Here is a 19,732-nt window from a genome sequence, read left to right as displayed (position 1 = left end):
ACTCTGACTGCCCAGCTGGGGGTCAGAAGGGGAGGAAACCCTGGGAGCGAGGTGGGTGACAGGGGGGAAAGAAGAAACAGGTTGCAGACAGCTGGGCCATGGGGCAGGGCATCAGGACTCCTGGCAAGGACCCAGATCCATAGCATGGGGAGGGGAGACAGGCCAGGCTGAGGGTCAGGGGTCCCCAAGAGGCCCAGGGCGGTTGCCAGGGCACTGGGAGAGGACACGGTCTGGGTTCCGGTGTCCATCACCAGCCTGGGCACTTGGAAGCAGGAAGAGATACCCACCCCCAAGTCCAGAGGGGCTCCAGCACAAAGGCCTCAGCTTACTCTTCTGTCACTTGGGCTGTAGAGATGCAGTGTCCCTAGGGTCCCACAGGCTTGTGGGAGAGCCTGTTGGCCTTGGATCTCCATTCCCGACCCCCTGTGCCCCCAGTCCTGGGAAAATGCTTTGTACTCCCTCGAGGTCCTTCGGAGCAGAGGACAGACTGGGGGCTTGGGGGGCTGAGGACCTGGGTACGCAGAACGTGGCAGAGCACTGACCACTAGTCTGGGGACCAAGGCCAAGACCCTCCTTGTTGCAGCCTCCGGGTCTCCATTTGGAAGAGGTTCCAGATTCACTGCTCTGGTCCGGGTGACAAGGCCTTAGGAAGGAACGGAGCACCGGGACAGAAGAGGGAAACACGGACAAGGGAGGCTTCTGAGGTTTCTCACATCACCCCTGGAGTCCACAGATCCTGCTCCTGTGAGAGACACAGAGACAGAGACAGAAACAGAGAAGGAGACAGAGAATGAACACACGACAGTGGGAACCAGAAGAAGTCACAGACTTTCCTCCATCAGCTTGGAAATGACATCCCAGCATTTGGCCCCATTCTCCTCCTGAGAGTGCGGTCACACAGGCCATCCACCCCGGAGGGGAGGGGATTCCACAGGGATGTGTGAGCAGGATGCGGGAATGCCCGGGAACCACTGTGGGGACTGCCCAGCACGTGGGCGCAGACGAGGTCCCGGGGCCTGAGCCTAAACCTAATGGGAGCCCCTGGAAGTGTGCGTCACCAGGGGACAAGGTCGGAATCAGTTCATTGCAACCTTCCCACAGGGGCTGGGAACAGGCAAGAAGGGGGTGGCTTTGCCCAGACCCCAGAGCAGACCCAGGCCCCTCTGAGCTGTGCTCCATGTGCCGCCCAGCCCCTGGCTCATCCTTGCATTGCCAAGTGTGCCCCAGCCTCCTGTGAGAGCAGGTCCGGAATGTATGTAGAGGTCCTACCCCTGATGGCTTCCCTAGGAGTAGAAGCCAGAACACCCCACTGTGCAGATGGGGAGCCTGGGGAGGCCCTGAGAGGCACAGGGTCTGTCCAGGGTCACAGCCCTGGGCATGCAGGGGAGCCCAGTCTGAAGCCAGCTCTGTGTCCTCACAGCGGGGACACCGGCTGCACCCAGGCCTTGGGAAGGCTGTGGGGGGGCTGTGAGGAAGTCACTGTATGGATGGGGCATGGGGGGAGGGGGAGCATTGAGCAGCCCGGGGAGGGGGCCCTCGGGCGGGGATCTTGTGTGAGGAGGAAGTTGGGTAAGGGGACCCCAGGCAGTGGTGACCTCACTTCCCTGACAACAGAGTCCAACAGAATTTGGAACCCCGGTAACCAGGCACCCACATTCCAGAGACAGCCCCCTGCCCAGCTCATTTCTTTGGAGACCCTCCAACAAAAAGCATGTTCGGGTGCTGCTTCCCCAAATCTGGACGCTGCAGGCTGAAGAAAGAGCGCCCTGCAAACGCTGTCCCCCGCTGGGGATGTCGAATCAGGGCTCCCCACAGCCTCTGGCCATTTGGCCAGAAGGACAGAAAGGTGACACCAGGAGGCCCAGAGCCTGCCACCCAGCCCCACACGCTCTGATCTGCCTGTGGAGCCCCAGGCCCCCCTCCGTGTGTGTGTGTGTCTGTGAGTGTCTGTTTGTGAGTGTGAGTGTGCGTGCGTGTGTGTCTGTGGGTGTGCGTGCGTGTGTGTGTGTGTAAAGAGGGTTCATGCAGGGTGGGGCCACCCTGAGCAGGAGCAGGCTGATGAGGGGTCAGATTCCCAGTGGGCAGGTCATGTTCAAGGTCAAGGCTGGCTTGGTGGGATGGGGTGTGCGGGCGCTGCCCCTTCTACCCAGGGTTTATCCCGATCGCCCTGCAGGGATGGGTCACTGCATCCCGGGTGCAGGGCTGTGCACTCACAGGTCTGTGTCTGATCTGGGAGCAGCAGGGGGACTGGGCAGGAGGACAGTGAGGATGGCCAGGCAGGGCTGTGATGCCTCCAGCCGGCTACCCGTCCCTGTCTTTGCAGAAGGCCACGGATGACCTCCCGAGGCGGCTGGCGGACAGGCCCTCCTCCCTGATGGAGGGGTTGACCCCACAGGCATCCCCAAAAACAAGTGCTGGGGATTGCCGGGCAAGACCTCCAACACCACCCACACCACTGTCCCAGGTGGTTGGTCACCGGACAGTGGTCCAGGAGCCGGAGCCCACGGAGACCGAGCCTGAGGGTGAGAAGGCTGGGGCTGGGTGTTTGTGGTGTGTGGGGATGGGTCGGTGCTGGCCCCACAGGGACGAGCCCCCAGAGGCTGGTGTGGGGCCTGGAGCAACGACTGGGCGCAGAGCATCCAGCGGGTGGACTGCAGTCGGGGAGACACCCCAGGGAGGGCTCCTTCCTGGCTGCGGCTTCTCTGGGAGGCCCTGGGCTGGGTTCTGTCTCCGCAAAGGCCCACAGAGAGCGGGCTCGGGGTGAGCTTTTCTCCTCTCACAGCTGCCCCACCACCTGAGGAGCTCGAGCCCGTTCCAACTCCATCGGCAGCTCTGGACGGAGTGGTGGTGCCTGCAGCGACCTCAGGAGGAGACCAGGAGCCGGCAGGTGACCCGGCACCCACCCACGGACAGCCTGACGTGGACCAGGAAGAACTGGCACCTGCCCCTGACCCAGCTCCTACTACTGTTCCTGCCCCTGACCCAGCTCCTGCCCTGGATCCTGCCCCTGACCCAGCTCCTGCCCTGGATCCTGCACCTGCCACTGCTCCAACCCAGCTCCTGATCCTCCTCCTACCCCTTCCCCTGCCCCTGCCAGAGCCACGGCCCCTTCCCCTGCCTGAGCTCCGGTTCCTGCTCCTTCTCCTGCTCCTCTCCCTGCCCCTGCCAGACTCCGCTGCCCCTTCCCCTGACCCTTCCTGAGCTCCTGTTCTTGTCCCTGACCCTGCTCCTGCTCATAACCCTACCCCTGCCAGACCTGCTGCCCCTTCCCCTGCCCCTGCCTGAGCTCCTGTTCCTGCTCCTTTTCCTGCTCCTGCTCCTGCCCCTTCCCCTGCCAGACCTGCTGCCCCTGCCCCTGCCCCTGCCTGAGCTCCTGTTCCTGCTCCTTACCCAGGTCCTGCCCTAGATCCTGCACCTGCCACGACTGCTGATCCTATCCCTCCCCTTGCCCCTGCCCCTGGCCCTGCTCTTACACCTGGCCCTGCCCCTGGCCCTGCCCCTATCCCAACCCCTGCCCCTACTCCTGCTCCCGCAGGGCTCCCAGAGCCACATCCAGAGCCCACAGCCCTGCGGGGAGAGCTCCTTGTACAATTACCCTTAGGTCCATCGCCGGACCCCGACGCCCCGCCAGATTGTTTCATCCCCTCCCCCTATGTTCTTTCTCTCTGGTTCATATTGTTCTAGTTCATATTGTTCATTTTCATGTTCTCTATACTGTTTATTATTTGTTTTAAATAAAATTACTTGTTTTCAACTGAACGTGTGATGAGCATAAGTACATTCCCAACGCTGTGCCACCACACCCCAGAAGATTGCTGTGGAATATCTCATGTCTCAAAGGAGTCCCCGAACCAGAAGCCCCCCTGCCCATTTCGCCCCCAGCCCAGACCCTGGAAACACCTAAGCTGCTTTCTCTCCCTATTCTTTTACTTGTTCTGGATGTTTCTGTACATGGAATCATGCAATAGGAGCCTTTGTGTCTGCCCACTTATTTTCAAAGGGGACTCGTTTTCTTCTGTTTATTTGTCATAAAATTTCCCTTATTCGATATTGAAATCCCCGATTGATTACAGATCAGATGTAATCAGAGAGGCCACTTTAGGAATTATGGGCACAGGGGCGCCTGGGTGGCTCAGTCGTTAAGCATCTGCCTTCGGCTCAGGTCATGATCTCAGGGTCCTGGGATCGAGCCCCGCATTGGGCTCCCTGCTCCATGGGAACCCTGCTTCTCCTTCTCCCACTCCCCCTGCTCGTGATCTCTCTCCCTCTCACTCTCTCTCGCAAATAAATAAAATCTTTTTTAAAAAAAGGAATTACAGGCACAATCTCGGGGCAGAGACCCCTGTACCTGCTGGGACACCACAGCCTGACCCCAGACAGGAAACGGCTGGTTACTCCTGCGGCCCACACAGAAACCAGGTAAACGCAGAAAGCTGGAAGACACACCACAAAGCAAGGCCAGAGAAAGGTTTCACCTGACTCTGGTACAAACCACGCTCCAAGTCACTGGGTTCCACAGGGATGGAGACCAAACACATGCCAGTCCAAGGGGGAGGATAGGCATGCAGGGAATATGTGTCAGAGATGTGGAGCTCCCGGGGAAGGATTCCGGCAAAGGAAACCCTATGGAGGCAGCGCTCATCACCCTCAGACTGGCAGGTGTCTGGTCTGGGGAGAACGTGAGTAAGTGGAGGTCCAATGCAGGTCCCCTGGAGGAAAGGGTGACGGGCACCCCTGTCTGGGAGAACAGTGAGCATCACCCATCCCAGGCTGCAGGTGCACCCATCACCTGGCATGCTCGGCCTCAGACTCACCCCCGGAAACTCTGGCTCGGTTTTTCACAGATCTGCTTTCAGGAGTGTTCATCACAGCGGTGGTGGAGAGAGCAGGGAATGGAACAACGCTAATGCCCAAGGAGATGGATGGGATCCATGGTCCCAGTCCTCATGATAGAATGCCCTGTAGCCACTGTCACATTGTCATTCGGGGCACAGGATCCGGGAAGCCCCTCCTGAGACCCCTCCTGCCACCCTGTTCCTGGGAACATTGAGAATTGTTTGAGGAGGAGGTGGAGAGGATCCAGGATGACACCGGGTCCAAGGAGAAGGAAGGTCAGCACTGGGAGGACAGATGGACGTGCCCTGAGCCACCATCCAGGACCCAGGCTGTGATGCCCTCGGACCTCACCCCAAATAATGGCTCCTGAGGTACAGATCCAGCTTCTGTGGTTTCACTCCCTCCCTCCCTACGTCATTTATTCACTCATTCATCCCCCCCTCTCTCTCCTTCCCCTCCACTCCTCCCTTCCCTCCCCCACTCCCTCCCTCCCTGCCTCTCTGCCTCCCTCCCATCCTCCCTGCCTCCCTCCCTCCCCTCTACCCCTCCCATCCTCCCTTTCCTCCTGCCTTTCTCCCCTCCCCCTCCCCATCCTGCCTCCCTCCCATCCTCCCTTCCCTTCTCCCTCTCTCCCCTCCTTCTCTCCCATCGTCCCTCCCTCTCTCTTTCCCTCACTCCCATCCTCCCTCATTCAGCACAGGATCTGGGGTCCCTGCTGGGTACTGAGCACTGGGGCTTCATCAGTGAGCACCCCCCAACCCACATGGTCACGTCCACTGTGGGAGGTGATGGGGGGCAGTCCTCACGGCTAGCTCTGGCGATGAGCACTAGGAATCTGCTCCTGGAAACAGGCCAGTCGCACAAAGAAAAGAATGGAGAGACCCGTGTTTAGCACCTCCTCTAGAAAAATCTCGTCCTGAAAAGTGATGAAAAGTAAGTATGTCCTAGACTTCATGCCATGTGAGTTCTAATGGCAGGTGCGCACTGATTCCTAGAACCAACAAAGAGTAAATCATCCAGTGTCAACTGGGGAGTTGTGACACAATTTTTCTGACCAAATGACAGCATTTCAGCCAACATCTCCAGGGCCTCCGAGTTTCCCCAAGGGTCTCTGTGATCCTTTGATCCTTCCATCGACCTCCTTGGGAAGCTCTGTCCTGTCCTCTTCCTTGTCTCCTCCCTCTTCTGAGACCCTTCCGTGGCTTCCCCCTCCCCCACTTGCCAGGGCCGCCCTCACCAGGATTCCCCATGCCCCTTGGCTGGGCGCCCGCATCCCACACTGAGCCCCATGAGCCCAGCGCCTTCTGCAAGGCCTGTGCGCTCCCTCTGGGGTCACTTGGCATCTCCCCTTACAGCGACCTGCATCGTCCTGTGCTGAGTCTCCTCTGAGCAGTCTGTGAGGCCGGCCTGTGCCCGTGTCACCGGAACAGAAGCGAGAGTCCAGAACGTCCAGAAGACCCGCTCCCAGTCCCAGCGTGTGGAGCCTGGGCCAAGGAGGGTCCACGAGCAGAGGAGGACTCGGACCCAGGGAGCCTGAGGGAGGATGTGGCACATTGAGCCCATAGGACGAGAGTGAGCAATGTGGGGGCCTGGTGCTCAGACTTGCTGGGAGACCACATTGCACTGACTCTGTCCACAGGCCTGGAGGTTTTCAGGGTATCCACCCTCCCATGCTGCAGGCTGGCAGTGACTGGCAGGGGAGGAGGCACCTGGTACAGGATACACCCTCAGGCAGAGAGGAGGGGGCAGGCGCTCCCCCAGCAGCTGGAGGAACTCGGGATAGCCACTTTCCCAGGCTGCAGCCTGGCAGTGGCTGGCAGGAGAGGAGGCACCTGGTGTGAGAGAGAGCCCTCAGGCAGAGAGGAGCGGGCAGGCGCTCCCCGAGCAGCTGAAGGAACTCGGGGTAGCCACCCTCCCACCCTCCCAGGCTGCAGGCTGGCAGTGACTGGCAGGGGAGGAGGCACACCTCGTGCAGGAGAGAGCCCTCAGGCAGAGAGGAGGGGGGAGGCTCTCCCCCAGCAGCAGGTGCACTGGGTCGGGCTGAGGGGGCATCATTGGACAGCAGTGCCTGCAGCTGGGGTCTCCACACAGACCCCCTCCTCAGCCTCAGCACAAGCTTGTCCGGATGACCTTTGTCCCCCAAACGCAAAGTCTGACCCAGGACCCCCCTCAAGCCCTGACTCCCAATCCTTTCTACTCAACTCAAGTGACAAGAAATGGCCAATAGTTTAGTTGGTGTTGGGTGCACAGGGACATTTGCTTTTCTGGCCCATGCTGTAACGTTGCTGGCATTTTAAAGATCTCAGGGCTTTGATTCAAAAACGGCAGGATGCTGGGGACCCCAGACAGCTTCCTGGAAACCTGCCTCTGGGCCTTGCAGCCCTCCCATCCCACCAGCGCTCAGAATCCCACCAGCTGCTCAGAATCCCTCCAAGCCACAGACCCACAGTCTTGAGTCCTCAGATGGCCCAGGCGACGTGCCTTCAAAAAGTGATCCCGGTGGGGCTGCAGGACACACTGCGGATTCCAGCAAATCCCCCTCCCAGAAAGTGAGGGTACCACTGGACAAACTGTCCAAAACCAGCCAGGTCAGGGTTCCAGGAAGACACCAGAGGCACAGGAGTAACTGAGGAGCATCTGAAGGCCAGGTAGGGACAGTGAGAACCTCTGGTGTTTTTGCCTAGGGGCAGCTCCGGTCCCCCTAAACCCTCAGTGGAATGGCTTTACTGGGGCATTGGGGGAGAACCATGCCTGGAGGACCCATGGCTCCACTGTCCAAGGTCGCCGACTTGATCAGTGCACAGGTGGGGAAAACCGGCCACACCCCGAAGAATTTCTAGAAACAGTAGCCATCTCAGTGGTAGCTGACCTGGGAGGTCAACCTTTCAGCTGCCTGAGGTGAGATCGAGGCACAGACCAGCACACTAGCCAGAAATGGAAGAAGGAGAACCAGTTCTTCATTTCATAGTTTCTAAGTCACCAGTTTGTTCCTACGGTTAGTATATTTTGCATCCTGGGAAATCTCTGCCTGTCTAAGGTCTTGAAACTGTTCTCCTCATGTTCTCTGCTGGAGAGGTTCTTGCAAAATCTCTGGTTTATAGGTAAAAATCATCTGGAATTGACTTTGGTTGGCACACCCATGCTGGGAAAAGGATGAAGCTTCCCCAAAATACTAAAAAAAGAACTCCCGTATGATCCCACTATCAGGTAGACCTTTTCAGGAAATAAAGTCAGTTTCTCGAAGTAAGATCTGCATTCTCCCACCCAATCTCCCTGAGGAGGGGCGGCCACCCTTAGCGACCCTCCCCTTGAGGCAGGTGCCTCCCTGGACAAGGGGCTACCCCAGGGCTGGAAGGTCTCCACAGCAGCACATCCAATGTCCTGATACTAGGAGGCAGAGTACAGCACCAGGCCAGTGAGGGTCAGGACACACTACCCTGAATATGGCACCTTGGCAAAATAAATACAGAAGCTAAAAGAACTTTTGCATAGAGCAAAGCAAGAAGGTCTCTCTGACCCCCAGCCATCAGCCCTTTTTCCCTTAAGCAGGTCAGAAGACTGCCATGTGGAACTTTCTCGCCCCGGACCACAGAGATGACGTGCTTATCACCAGAGTCAAGGAATTTAGGATCACGGGGTCTATACACACACACCTGGTTAAACTAACCCTTATCTTCCTAGTTACTTCTTTACCGTTTACGAGCCCTAGTCCAAACCCCTGCGTCTGTCAATTCTTCACACACTTACTGCTTCTTTGTCTAAAAGGTAGAAGAGCTGTCTGCTCCAGTCACCTCTGCTGGTCTTCATGGTCTTGTGAGGCTCCCACCAAAGCAACCAATACATTTTGCTTGCTTTTCTCCTGTTCATCTGTCTTTGTCAATTTCCAGACTCAGCCGGGGACCTTAACAGGGTTGAGGAAATCTTTTTCCTCTCTTGCAGCTCTGTGGGGCAGGGGGTGGGGAGTCAGGAAAACCCATCCCATGTTCCTGGCTTTGGTTAAAACCGACCTCTGCTGGGAAGCAGCATAGGACTGTGCACGGCTGGGGGAGCCAGAGAGAGGCACGTGGAATATGTAGGAGCTACCTGACCCCCAGCCGGGGGACTTGGCCCCAGTGACAAGTCCAGGGTGTGATTATGAATATTATAATGGAAGCATCCTGAACATCAGACCTTCCCCACTCCAGGCTTCATGATTGCTGCTCATTGTAGTTGCTACTGTTGGCTTAGTGACTTTTCTGAACTCACTTTGTCAAGTCTGTATTCTTTGCTGTGTGTGGCCACTGAATCCCTGTGCTGTTAACTCAGTGGTCAGCCAGTGGCTGGGCAGAGAGGTCACCCCTGTTTCCGAGCTATGGGCTACAGACTGGAAGTCCCCACAACCTCCTCTTCAGGTTTGAATAATCTGCTCCAGTGGCTCATGGAACTCTGAGAAACATGTTACTTACTAGATGACCAGTTCATTAAAAGGACAGAACTCAGAGCCAGGCAGCTGGAATCGATGAGCAGGGCAAGGTGTGTAGAAGAAGCTCGGGGCTCCCCCGCTCTCTGAGTTAAAGAGGCCTTTGCCCACCTCCACTCTGACCTTCGTCTGTACTTCCTAACTGATGACGTCCTTCCTTCGGGCTCATCTGTTAACTCAAGTGAAAGACCCGGTGGGCACCAAAATGACTCCTCAAGTAATAACCACTGCTGATGTCCTGGTGATTCTTGGGCACAGCCATGAATCTCAGCTTCTTCATGATGGGGCGTAGCCCAGCAGCTGTGGATCCCACAGGTCCTCTCGGGGACAGCCCAGCAGCTGAGGGTCCCACGGGTCCTCTGGGGACAGCACCTTAATGGGCTTATGGTCCAGCAAGTACCTGTTCAGGTGGCTCTCATTGTGCCACACAGCCTCAATCTCAGTGGCCAGGTTGACCCCCATTGCCTGGTGACAGGCCAAGGTCATTCGGTGAACCTCTACCACCGACCCCCCAAAAAAGGTCCTCATGTAGTAAAAGTCGCCCTTGTCCCTGGGGATGTGTGCCTGGGACTGTGGCCAATGCTTGTAGCTGAAGTCCTTGCGGGCTGCCTGGTAGAAACCGGGGTGCAGGGTGCCGAAGAGGGGGGCCAGGATCTCCATACTCACGTGGTCGCAGAACTTCATGTCCACCTCTGTGCATACCAGGTAGTCCACCTCACGGAGGAAGTGTGGAATTATTCTTAGAAAATATATTGTAAGCCCTCAGGAGTGATTGTGGAAGCAGCTGAAAGGTCAACAGCGTTCCTGTTCTCAGACTATTGAACGCAAGGGCCCAGTAGGAGCAGGATCCCATGATCCCCAGGGGCAGGGCACAGGTTAGGAGCTAGGAAAGAATGTAACCCTCAGGTCCCCTTTCTGCACCTGGTGCTTGCTAGCACAAACATCCCACTTTTCCCTTATCCCATGACTGCCTCCCTGAGTGCCTGCCCCTAGGGGAGGGTGCAGGACTGCTTTACCACTTCAGGATACTTGCCATCCCTTTGTCCTCCTCTCCCACGCTTTGAGGCAACTGCCCTTGCTTTTCTGATAAAAAAATGAAATAAAAGCAGAGGCAGCCCTGCATGGTCACTCAGCTGCTGGGCTGCCCCCCATCATGAAGAAGCTGAGATTCATGGCTGCCCAAGAATCACACATGTTTCTCTGAGTTCCATGAGCCACTGGAGCAGATTATCCAAACCTGAAGAGGAGGTTGTGGGGACTTCCAACTCATGGCAGGTGGGGACAGAACCTTCAGGGGGTCAGCCAGGGGAGGGGACCTGCAGGGTTTGCCCGGGAGCTCAGCACAGGGGGAGTGTTCCTGGCTCCAACATGCTGACTGTGGGGCTGCATGGGTCACAGGGTCACCTACCCTAACCCTAACCCGTTCTTGCAACTTTCTTCTACATTTGAAATTACACCAAAATAAAAGGTTTAAGACGTCACGTGCATTGTCATGTGCGTGATCTGACCCCAGCGCCCTCAGCAGCTCAGCGTTAAGAGAACGAGAGGCCTCCCTTCCTGTCCCTGGAAGAAGACACCTGGAATCACGCGAAGGAGGGAAAGCAGGCCTGGGGAAGAGGAGAGCGACACATTTTTACCGCACATCCTCTGCTGCCGCGTGACTGTCTTACGTGTGCGTGAGCAAATCAATCAGGAAAATGAAAACGCAGAAACTCGCGGGAAGGAACCCTTCTGCACCCACAAGGGGAGCAGCATCCTCAGGGACGCGGCCTATCCTTCAGCTCCATGCTCGCTCTACCTCCGCCCGCCTCCCTGCTGGGCAGCCCAGCCCTGTGCCTCACGCGCCACCTGCTGGCGGAGCGGGGCACTGCTGCCGAGGCGCGCCAGCCCTCCATGCCACCCTGGCACCCACCCTCCACCATGCGTGATCTCGTGACCGCGGCCACATCCCACCTTCCGGAGAGCCCCCGCAGCCAGCAAGATGCCCGATGCAGCGTGGCACTCCGCAAAGATGAGACGTACCGAGGAAAGGACGCGGCTTCGAGGGGAAGCCCAGCAAATGGACTTGGAGGCGAGCACCCGCCTCAGAGCCTGGTGGCAGAGCGGCCCCGCGGCCATGGTGACCCCTGAGAACCACACTGCTGACTGTACGGCCCCCTGCTGGCCCGCCCACCCCAGCCCCGCCTGGGCTCCCGGGGTGTTCACGGCCTATCCCACACTTTACACCAAGGAAGGTGTAAAGTCAGCAGCACTCAGGACCCCGGTCACCAGCTCCTTGTCCCCACGAAGACTCTGAAAAGCAGGGACACCAAGCTGGCCAGTCCTGTGGAGCAAACCAGTTCAGCCCCAAGAAGCCAAAGGAGTTCAATCGGAGCATTAAAAAATAGAACAGAACAGAAAATACCAGATCAATGGCCCCGGAAGCCCATGACCAACACACAGCTGAAGTAAACCTCAAGGACAAACGGCTCATCTCTGTGACTCGCGCAGGACGGCACAAACACATCGCCCTCTGACAAAGTAAACCACACGTGGGGGCGCAGGTGCACGTGCCCTCCGCCAGCAGGGGACTCACCGAGGTCTGTGTTCGGGCCGGCAAGGAGCTGCTTGAACTTGTCGAGCCGGGAGGCCTCTCGTTCACTTAACGCTGAGCTGCTGAGGGCGCTGGGGTCAGACGTGCCACCCATGGCGGCCGCCACCGAGTGTGGGAGAGACTGGGACCGCTGCAGAGGAGCAGTGTCGCCGGCGCTATCTGCGGAGAGAGCGCGCAGGGGGTGAGGACGGCCTCCTGGACCCCCCCCACGGCCCTGTTCCCCAGTAAGAAGGCTCCCACCCGCGCCACCTGCCCTTCGGGAACGCCACCGTGCCACAGCCATCCCCTCCTCCCCTAACCGGCCAGTGCAGACCCGCGTGACCGGGGCAATAAAGTGAAACTAGTGAACACCCAAGAAGCCCACTGGCCTTATTGGTAGAGCGTTACTCCCTGGGAAAACAGACATGCCTCACACAAAAGCAAAACGACAACCAGAAAACTCCAGACCCCCCCGGCTCCCCCACTGCTAGCAGGCCTGCCCAGGTGACACAACCCAAGGATCTGCTGGTGCCTGTGGGGCTCACCTGGGCCTGAGCACAGAAGGAAGCCACCGAGCCACACGTGGAGGAGCATGAAGCCCACAAAGGCACTGCACCCCTTGGATCTCCCCAAGCCCCATGAGGGAGGCGGGCAGGGACCATCACCAAGAGAAAGCACAGGAAGCTAGAGCGCATGCAAGCAGGGGAGGGGCAGCAGGTTGCAGGCCTGCCCAGCACCCCCCGCCCCAGGGCACCACCTACCACCACGCACAAAGGCCCACCGACGGGGACACACAGGGCCGAAGTGAAACCGTGTGTTAAATCCAGGAACCCGGACCAGGAAGAGCCACAGAAAAGAGCCCAAGGCCCAACACCCACTCAGAAAGAGCCACCAGGGACCAACGAGGGGCCCACAGGAACAGGCAGCACCAGGCTGTACACCCCCAGGTCTAAATACCCTTGAATGGTCACATCTCCCAGAACTGAAATTTAAAGTAGAGGAAAAAACCAACTCCAGGAGATGGGGCGGGAACCAAACAAAGTGAAGAAAACATGCCGGCTCCTCGCCGCCGCTGTCAGACTCCCACCGACCCCCTTCTTCCCGCAGAGCTGACTCATTACCCTAAAATCACGGCCTGGAAAGGCTTCACACAGAAACCCTCAGGCTACAGAGGAGCAGTGTCTGGCCCACTTAAGCTTCCAGAAAAGCCTGGAGAGGTGGGCGTCGAGGTGAGGGCAAGTCCCAGCCCCTCCGCAGGGCTGACCCCTCACTTGGAGGAGGTGTCCCCACCGGCCTGCCCTCCGGGAGGCCCAGGGCAGCGATGCTCAGACCCCCTCCTCCCCGCCCTCGGAATCTGCCACTCTGCTGTGCGTCATGATTCCTCAGGAAAGACGATGGGCGGGGGGAGGGATTCCTCGTTCTAACGCGGAACCAAACGTGCTGAGTTTTACTTCTCTGCCATCTTAGAGAGCATCCCTGTGATCTACTCCGACATGTAAGGACCACGTCGTCCTGAGCAGAGCACACATCCGGTCCCCCTCTAAGATGGGACAGGCAGGGTTTGCAAGGCACAGTGATGCCCCCTGCCCCCCGAGGAAGCAAGAAGGTCAACAGCAGGTCTCCCTGCTACTGTAAGTGGAAAACACATCAGTGTCCCCCTCCGGGGCAGCCAGTGTCCACCCAGGACCCACTTGCATCTCAGTCCCCATCAGCGATGGACAGTCCTCCCCAGCCACGCCCACTGAGCCCTTCGCAGCCAAAGGCGCAGGCTCCCCATTACGCCAGCAGCACCCTAGACCAAGCAAACGGCATCTGACTTCAGATACAAAGGTACAGATACCTCAGACGCTGATTAAGAAAGTGAGGACAGTCGAAAGGTAAGCAGGAGGCGCGGGGAAGGCAGGCCGGAGACCCCTGCTGCAGCATCCCGGAACTTTCAGGCTGTCATCTACCCAGGGCTGAAGGCCAAAGGCGAGGGCAGCCAGCAGGCCCTGTGGACGCTGCGTGGGGTGATGTGAGCTCCCACGGTGGCGCACCATAAAGGGACAGGCACCGACACAATGCCGGAAGTGGGAAGGGCAGGCAGCACTCTGATCAGACTGGGCCCGGTGAAACACAGCGTCCAGGCCCCAGAAACACAACTCCGCTCCGAGGAGCACAGTCACATGAAATGGCACTCACAGGTCCCTCACCTCAACAGAGGCCTGGCCTGGCCCTGGGCCGTGGGGCCGGTGCAGGGACAAGAGTGGGGCAGAACATGGAGGAGGGGAGAGCCCGCGGTCACCAGGCCCTGAAGACACCTCAGTTTAGCTCAGCAACATTCACGTAATGACACAGGACCCCAAAGGGAAACAAAGGTAATGGGACATGGTCCCTGCCTTGGGGGAACTTGCAAACCACGTAGATGAGGTGTGCAGTCAGCCAGCCCAGCCCACCCGGCACCTCCCCTCGGCTGGGATGGCCCCACCTCCTAAGCCTGGAGCCTCACCCTACGGGTAACCTTAGAGACATCACCTCCTCCCTGAAGCCTTCCCTGACACGTCCTGGCCCTCCTCAACAAGACTGAACTGGGACTTCTACCCGTGGGTGCTTCTGGGTCCTGTCCATCACTCCAAGGCTCCATTCCACCCAGGGAGGTGAAAGACTCAGATCCTTGTGTTTCCCCACTAGACTGCCTGCCAGTCAACACATCTGCGCCGGGCCCAGCCCAGTAAGAATGAGGGCTGACGTGGTCGTCTTAGCGCCAACACCGAGTAAGCCATCCCCACGACTAACAGCCCACCAAGGGAACTGAACACAGGCCCACGAGTTCTGCGCACCACTGCCAGCCACCCGTGGGGTCGGCTCCCTGAGAGGCCACCTCGGGCTCCAGAGCGGCCCTCCCCTCCTTGGCATTGTGCACGGTCGGGCCAGAGAGTCCCCTGGGGGCCAGGCACCCTGGTCTCTGCCCACTTCATGCCAGGAGCACACACTCCCTGCCCCAGATGTTAACAGGAAAGGTCCTAAAACAGGACCTCATGTCCCCTGGGGGCGGCATCACCAGCGAAGAGGCCCTGCTCTCTGTGGGGAGGTCAGCAGCTAGCAGCAGGCCCTGGCCTCAGACGCCCTGGACTTGAACCCTACCCCACCGCTCAGCATGCTGGGCGAGCCACGTGACCTCCCTATACCTCCCCCGTAAGCTCTCTCCTAGACTGGCTGCAAAGTCAGAGGGATCTGTTCACGACGAGGGCCCGAGACAGTCTCTGCCCCACAGTAAGCGATGGATAAACACTAGCTATCATGAAATGAACTGCTCACAAAAAGCCTGCTCAGAAAGCAAAGCAAAGATGGTTGATGCGCAAGCGGGTGGAGGCAGAGGCAAACACAGTAATCGGCCCCTTCCCCAGCATGAGCCGCTTGGGGCATCCTTCACCTGGCTTTTACAGGAGGAGGCCACCCCAAGGCTCCCCACCCTGGCAGGATGCAGCCCAACTGCATACCTGGCCATGGGCTGAATGCTGTGAGGCCCCAAAGTCCGTATGCGCAAGTCCTTCCCCAGACGGGACGGTGTTAGGAAGAAGGGCCTCAGGTTTAGAGGAAGTCAGGAGGGTGGGGTCCCCTGATGGGATCTGTGCTCCTGAGGAGTCACGAGACAGTCTGTTTCCCCTCTCTAGTCTCCCCCATGTTGGGATACTGTGAGAAGGCAGCTGTCTGCGCCCCGAAGAGAGCCAGGACCCAACCGTGTTGGCCGCCTGACCTGACTTCCAGCCTCCAGAACGAGGAGACCTAACTTTCTGCTGCTCATGCACCATCGGCCTCTGGTGCTCTTCGCAGCAGCCCCACGGCCTGAGAGAACAGGAGCCTGCCCGCTCAGCCGAGATGGGCCCCCACCTCTACGGGTGCTGAGGCCCGCCCCCCAGCAACTGCTCAGATGGCAGGTGTCACAGAGGCTCTACCCAGGCCCCAGAGGCGTGGGGCACAGCAGAGGGCAGAGGAATCCGGGGCGCCTGCCAACTTGAACAGGCACCCAGGCTGAGGGCACTGCCCGGCCGGGGCGCGCAGGCGGTAATCGGCATAGGATGCGTCAGTCTCGGGGAACCCCGACCCACTCGCAGAAGCCCTAACCAGATTTTCATTTTTAAACTCAAATACTTTGAAGTTCAGCCTATTTTGGAGAAAAACAGTTCAGATTCCAATATGAAAACTGGTCAAAGGAACTAATTCACAGCGTTCTCACCCACGATGACGTGTGATGTTCCAAACATTAGTCAGCTCCCGGGACGGGTTTCTGAAAACTAGACAGGGGGATGAACGCCAGCTCCGTGGTCCCAGCAGGGCAAGCTGAGGCTGCCCGATGCCCTCTTCTCTCCTCTGTAAACAAGGGGCAGTCCCCCTGACCCCCAGAGACCCTGGGAGAGGGAGGCCGTGAGTCCGCCGCAGTGCAGGCTGGCCCCTCTGCCACCAGCTCCCCACGCCTCACTGCCTCACCTCACTGATGCTCGTGTCACCTTCTCAGGAGGGCATCTGGACGCTCTGACTGAAGATTACGCCCCAGGTCCAGGCTGCTGTCGCCACCTCCCACCTCTGTCTCGACCCAGGGCGCTTGTCTCCTCCCCGCACGATTCAGGCCTCCTTACTGACCCAACGTGTAGGTCGGTGCTTGTCCCCCTCACCAGAACACACACTCCAGGCCAGGGACTTCCTGGGGGCACCCCAAGCCCTAAGAGTCTGGCCCATCACAGAGGCTCATCAAATACTGGGTTGTTTTACATCATAGACACCCCCAAAAACAAAAAGCAAAGCTACTGAGAGCCGTCTCCAGAAAGGCTACTGAGCACCAGGCACGGGGTACAAGACATGCGCTGATCGCATCCTTGAGTTTATGACCTGGAGGCAGTCATTCCACACCCCAGACTCTGCCCCCTACAGACTCTGAGCCACGTGCAGATGTCCCGGCGGGGGAGGGGTGTCATTGGAAGCTGCCGGAGGAGGTGCAGCCTCTGAACGTGCAGTTGGCCTGGCCCCTGAGCTGGAAATTTCCCCCTGGGACAACCGGGGCACACTCAGAAGGGAGACACAGTCCCCTGGGGCCTGGTGCTCACTGTGGGCCTCTCACAGCCAGGCCACGAAAGCCACACACCACACCCTCCACCCAGAGGAGAGAAAGAAGCACTCAGCTGGGGACACAAAGAAAAGTCTACGGCTTCTCCTGCCTGGGAAGGCCTGTGGGCACGTGGATCACAACCTCAAGGTCTTCCAAGGGCACGAGCTCCTGTGGCAAAGAGGACGGAACGCCCGCTAACCTCCCGCACCGAGAGGCCTCCAGCCCCTCTCCCTCGCAGCACTGCACGTCATCTCCTCGCGCCCCCGCCCACCTGCAGGACAGGATGTGTGGCTCTCGCTGACGGACTTCACCAGCCGGAGGTCACCGCTCGGGACCGAAGGAGGCTCTGCCGAAGGCTGTGGCTCCTGCCCGGGGCCCGGCGCCTCCTGCGGCTTGCGGCGCTCCTGCCGCTGGCTGTGGTTGCGCAGGACGCGGTGGGCCGTCTCCATGACCACATCGGTGTTCAGGCTCTCGCCTGCCACGGCCAGGAGCCCGTCATCGTCCTCGCCGGCATCCCAGGCGTCGCTGGTGTTGCTCCCAAACTCCGGGAAGGTGCTGATGCTCTTGGCCTTCACAGGTGTGGCGGGCACCTTCGGCGCGCCCTTGAGCAAGCTGCAAAGCAAAGGCAGACTTCAGCTGTCCCCTCGGAGGCTGGAGCGGACTCACCCCACGACCGGTCAGAAAGGAGCCCTTGGATGAAAGGTGCACATTCAAGCTTCCAGTGTCAACTGAGCTGAGGGTGAAGAGCAAGCACAACCCAAAGAGGCATCCGAGAGAGGACTCCTGGGGCACCCAGGGGGCTCAGTCGGTTAAATGTCTGCCTTCGGCTCAGGCTGTGATCCCGGGGTCCTGGGATCGAGCCCCACATCCGACTCCCTGCTTGGTGGGGAGTCTGCTTCTCCCTCGCCCCCCTCCCTACCCCCCCCACTCTTGTGCCCTCGCTCTTTCTCAAATAAATAATCCTAAAAAAAAAACAGAAGAGGACTCCTAGGATTCGGGGGCAGGAAGGAGAGGCTCTCGAGGGGCAGTACCGCTGAGCAGTCTCTGCTCAGTGACAGAAGCCACTCAGGAGGAACCCCAGCACCGCAGTCACGGCATTCACAGGGAGTCCCCAAACCTCACACGGGCCAGTGCCCGCAAACCTAAGGCAGCAGTGGGGGCGGCGGGGGCAGGAGCGGCTGTCCTTCGGCGTGCAGACGCGACACAGCACCACTAGGGCAAGAGCCCCCGCGGGGGGCCCAGTGACACCCGCCAGCACGGGCGGGGGGTCACACCAGCCCCCTGCGTGGCTCTGGTGGAGGAGCCAGACACAGGGGCAGAGCGTGCAGTGGAGGGCAAGGGAAGTGAGCTGACCACCGAGAACAGGCCCGGGGCCAGGCCCTCCCCATCAGCTAAGGGGGTGCCAGCTTCGTGCTCTCCTCCACTTTGGGCTGGGCTTCCTCCTCTGCCCTTGTCCGCAGGACCAGTCGTGCGAGGCCCTGGCGCGTGTCTGCTCGAGGGAAGACCACGCTGCTCCCCTCAGGACCCCGAGGAGGCCGGCGGGTCACCAGGACGCCCAGGCGCGTGCGTGATGCAGCATGACCACAGGCCTCACTTACGTGCCGTGTAACAGTGGGTCGAAGGGGGGGTGCTGGGCGCCGTACACATGCCGGATGCTGTTTAAAAAGAAAGGAAAACCGATTAGCTTCTCTCCAGCTTCCTCAAGAGCCCACACTAACTCGGGAAAAGGACCAGTTCCCAGTAACCTACACGCCTGAGCAGCAACTCTCCCTCAGCTGCCACGGGTCCCGAGGGCCCGTCTGGAAGGGATGAATGGCGCCACACAGGTCCACGCCACACACACAACGGGGCATTCAGCCTGCCGGGCAAATGGGCCTCAGCCCGGGGAGCCGCAGCCCTGACCGCATCGGCAGGGCCTCAGGCGCCGCTGCCGACGAGGCTGCTGGGAGCTGGGAGCCACTCAGCATCGCCCAGTTCCAGCAGCCTCTGCTCCCGGACCGTGTGCCAGCGGCAGGACTACGAACTAATGCTGAAATGCCCGTCTGGAAATTCCCATCTGCTGCCATTTCGTCAAAAACAGAATGCAGAATCACGAAAAGAAGATAAATGTGTTTTTTAAAGACTTAATGATTTTATTATAAAAGTTTTCTGGGGGCGCCCGGGGGGCTCAGTCGGTTAAGCGTCTGCCTTCAGGTCAGGTCATGATCCCAGGGTCCTGGGATCGAGCCCCACATTGAGCTCCCTGCTCCGCGGGAAGCCTGCTTCTCCCTCTCCCACTGCTGCTCCCCCACTCGTGCCCTCTCTCTCTCTCTCTCTCTCTCTCTCTCTCCCTCTCTAATAAGTAAAATCTTTTTAAAAAAGATAAAAATTAAATTTAAAAATAAAGTCTTCTGTTCATCAGAGTAAACTTGGAAAACAGATGGAAACAAAACAGCCCCCGTGGCAGACACCAGGGCGGTCCACTGAGTTGCCGCACCCGCACCCTTTCCTCGGCGGAGGCGTCCAGCCAGGGGAGGCCCTGTGACCCAGCGCAGCTCGGTCACCAGCAGTGTGGGCCCTTCCTCATCTGCCTGGAACACACATGTGAGGCCTAGAGGTTCCCCAGCCTCATGCCACCATGAGAAATGAGCAGGAGATATCAACCACCCGAGAACGCGGGCACGGCAAGAAGATGAGAAAGAGCACGGGTCTCGGGGGCACTGCAGCCCTGCCAACACCTTCATCTTAGCCCAGCACCAGAACTATAAGACAGCAAGTGTGTATTATAAGCCAATAGGGTTAT

General features: G+C 58.9%; 1 protein-coding gene across 1 annotated transcript; it reads right to left on the bottom strand.

The window, feature by feature from the left end:
• Positions 1 to 619: 619 nt before the first annotated feature.
• LOC135363100 (TBC1 domain family member 22A-like) lies at positions 620 to 17,795 on the bottom strand. The gene is made up of 3 exons (XM_064583785.1): positions 17,222 to 17,795; positions 11,871 to 12,047; positions 620 to 742 (listed from the first exon to the last, which is right to left on the bottom strand). Exons 1-3 carry the CDS (start codon positions 17,397 to 17,399, stop codon positions 645 to 647), a joined length of 453 nt encoding a protein of 150 aa, XP_064439855.1. The 5' UTR covers positions 17,400 to 17,795; the 3' UTR covers positions 620 to 644.
• Positions 17,796 to 19,732: the final 1,937 nt, after the last annotated feature.

This window comes from Mirounga angustirostris, unplaced genomic scaffold (assembly GCF_029215605.1).
Source record: "Mirounga angustirostris isolate CCGP_5_RB_7025 unplaced genomic scaffold, mMirAng1.0.hap1 SCAF_18, whole genome shotgun sequence".
In the NCBI taxonomy this organism is placed as follows: Eukaryota; Metazoa; Chordata; class Mammalia; order Carnivora; family Phocidae; genus Mirounga; species Mirounga angustirostris.
The sequence above is the reverse complement of the archived record's forward strand: the minus strand, read 5'-3'. Positions and strand labels throughout refer to the sequence as shown.

Coding starts and splice junctions, on each gene's coding strand:
- LOC135363100 (XM_064583785.1), bottom strand. CDS start 17,399: ATGGAGACGGCCCACCGCGTCCTGCGCAACCACAGCCAGCGGCAGGAG. Junction 12,048..17,221: donor CCACACATCCTGTCCTGCAG/GTGGGCGGGGGC, acceptor CTCTCTCCGCAG/ATAGCGCCGGCGACACTGCT. Junction 743..11,870: donor CGGCCCGAACACAGACCTCG/GTGAGTCCCCTG, acceptor TGTCTCTCACAG/GAGCAGGATCTGTGGACTCC.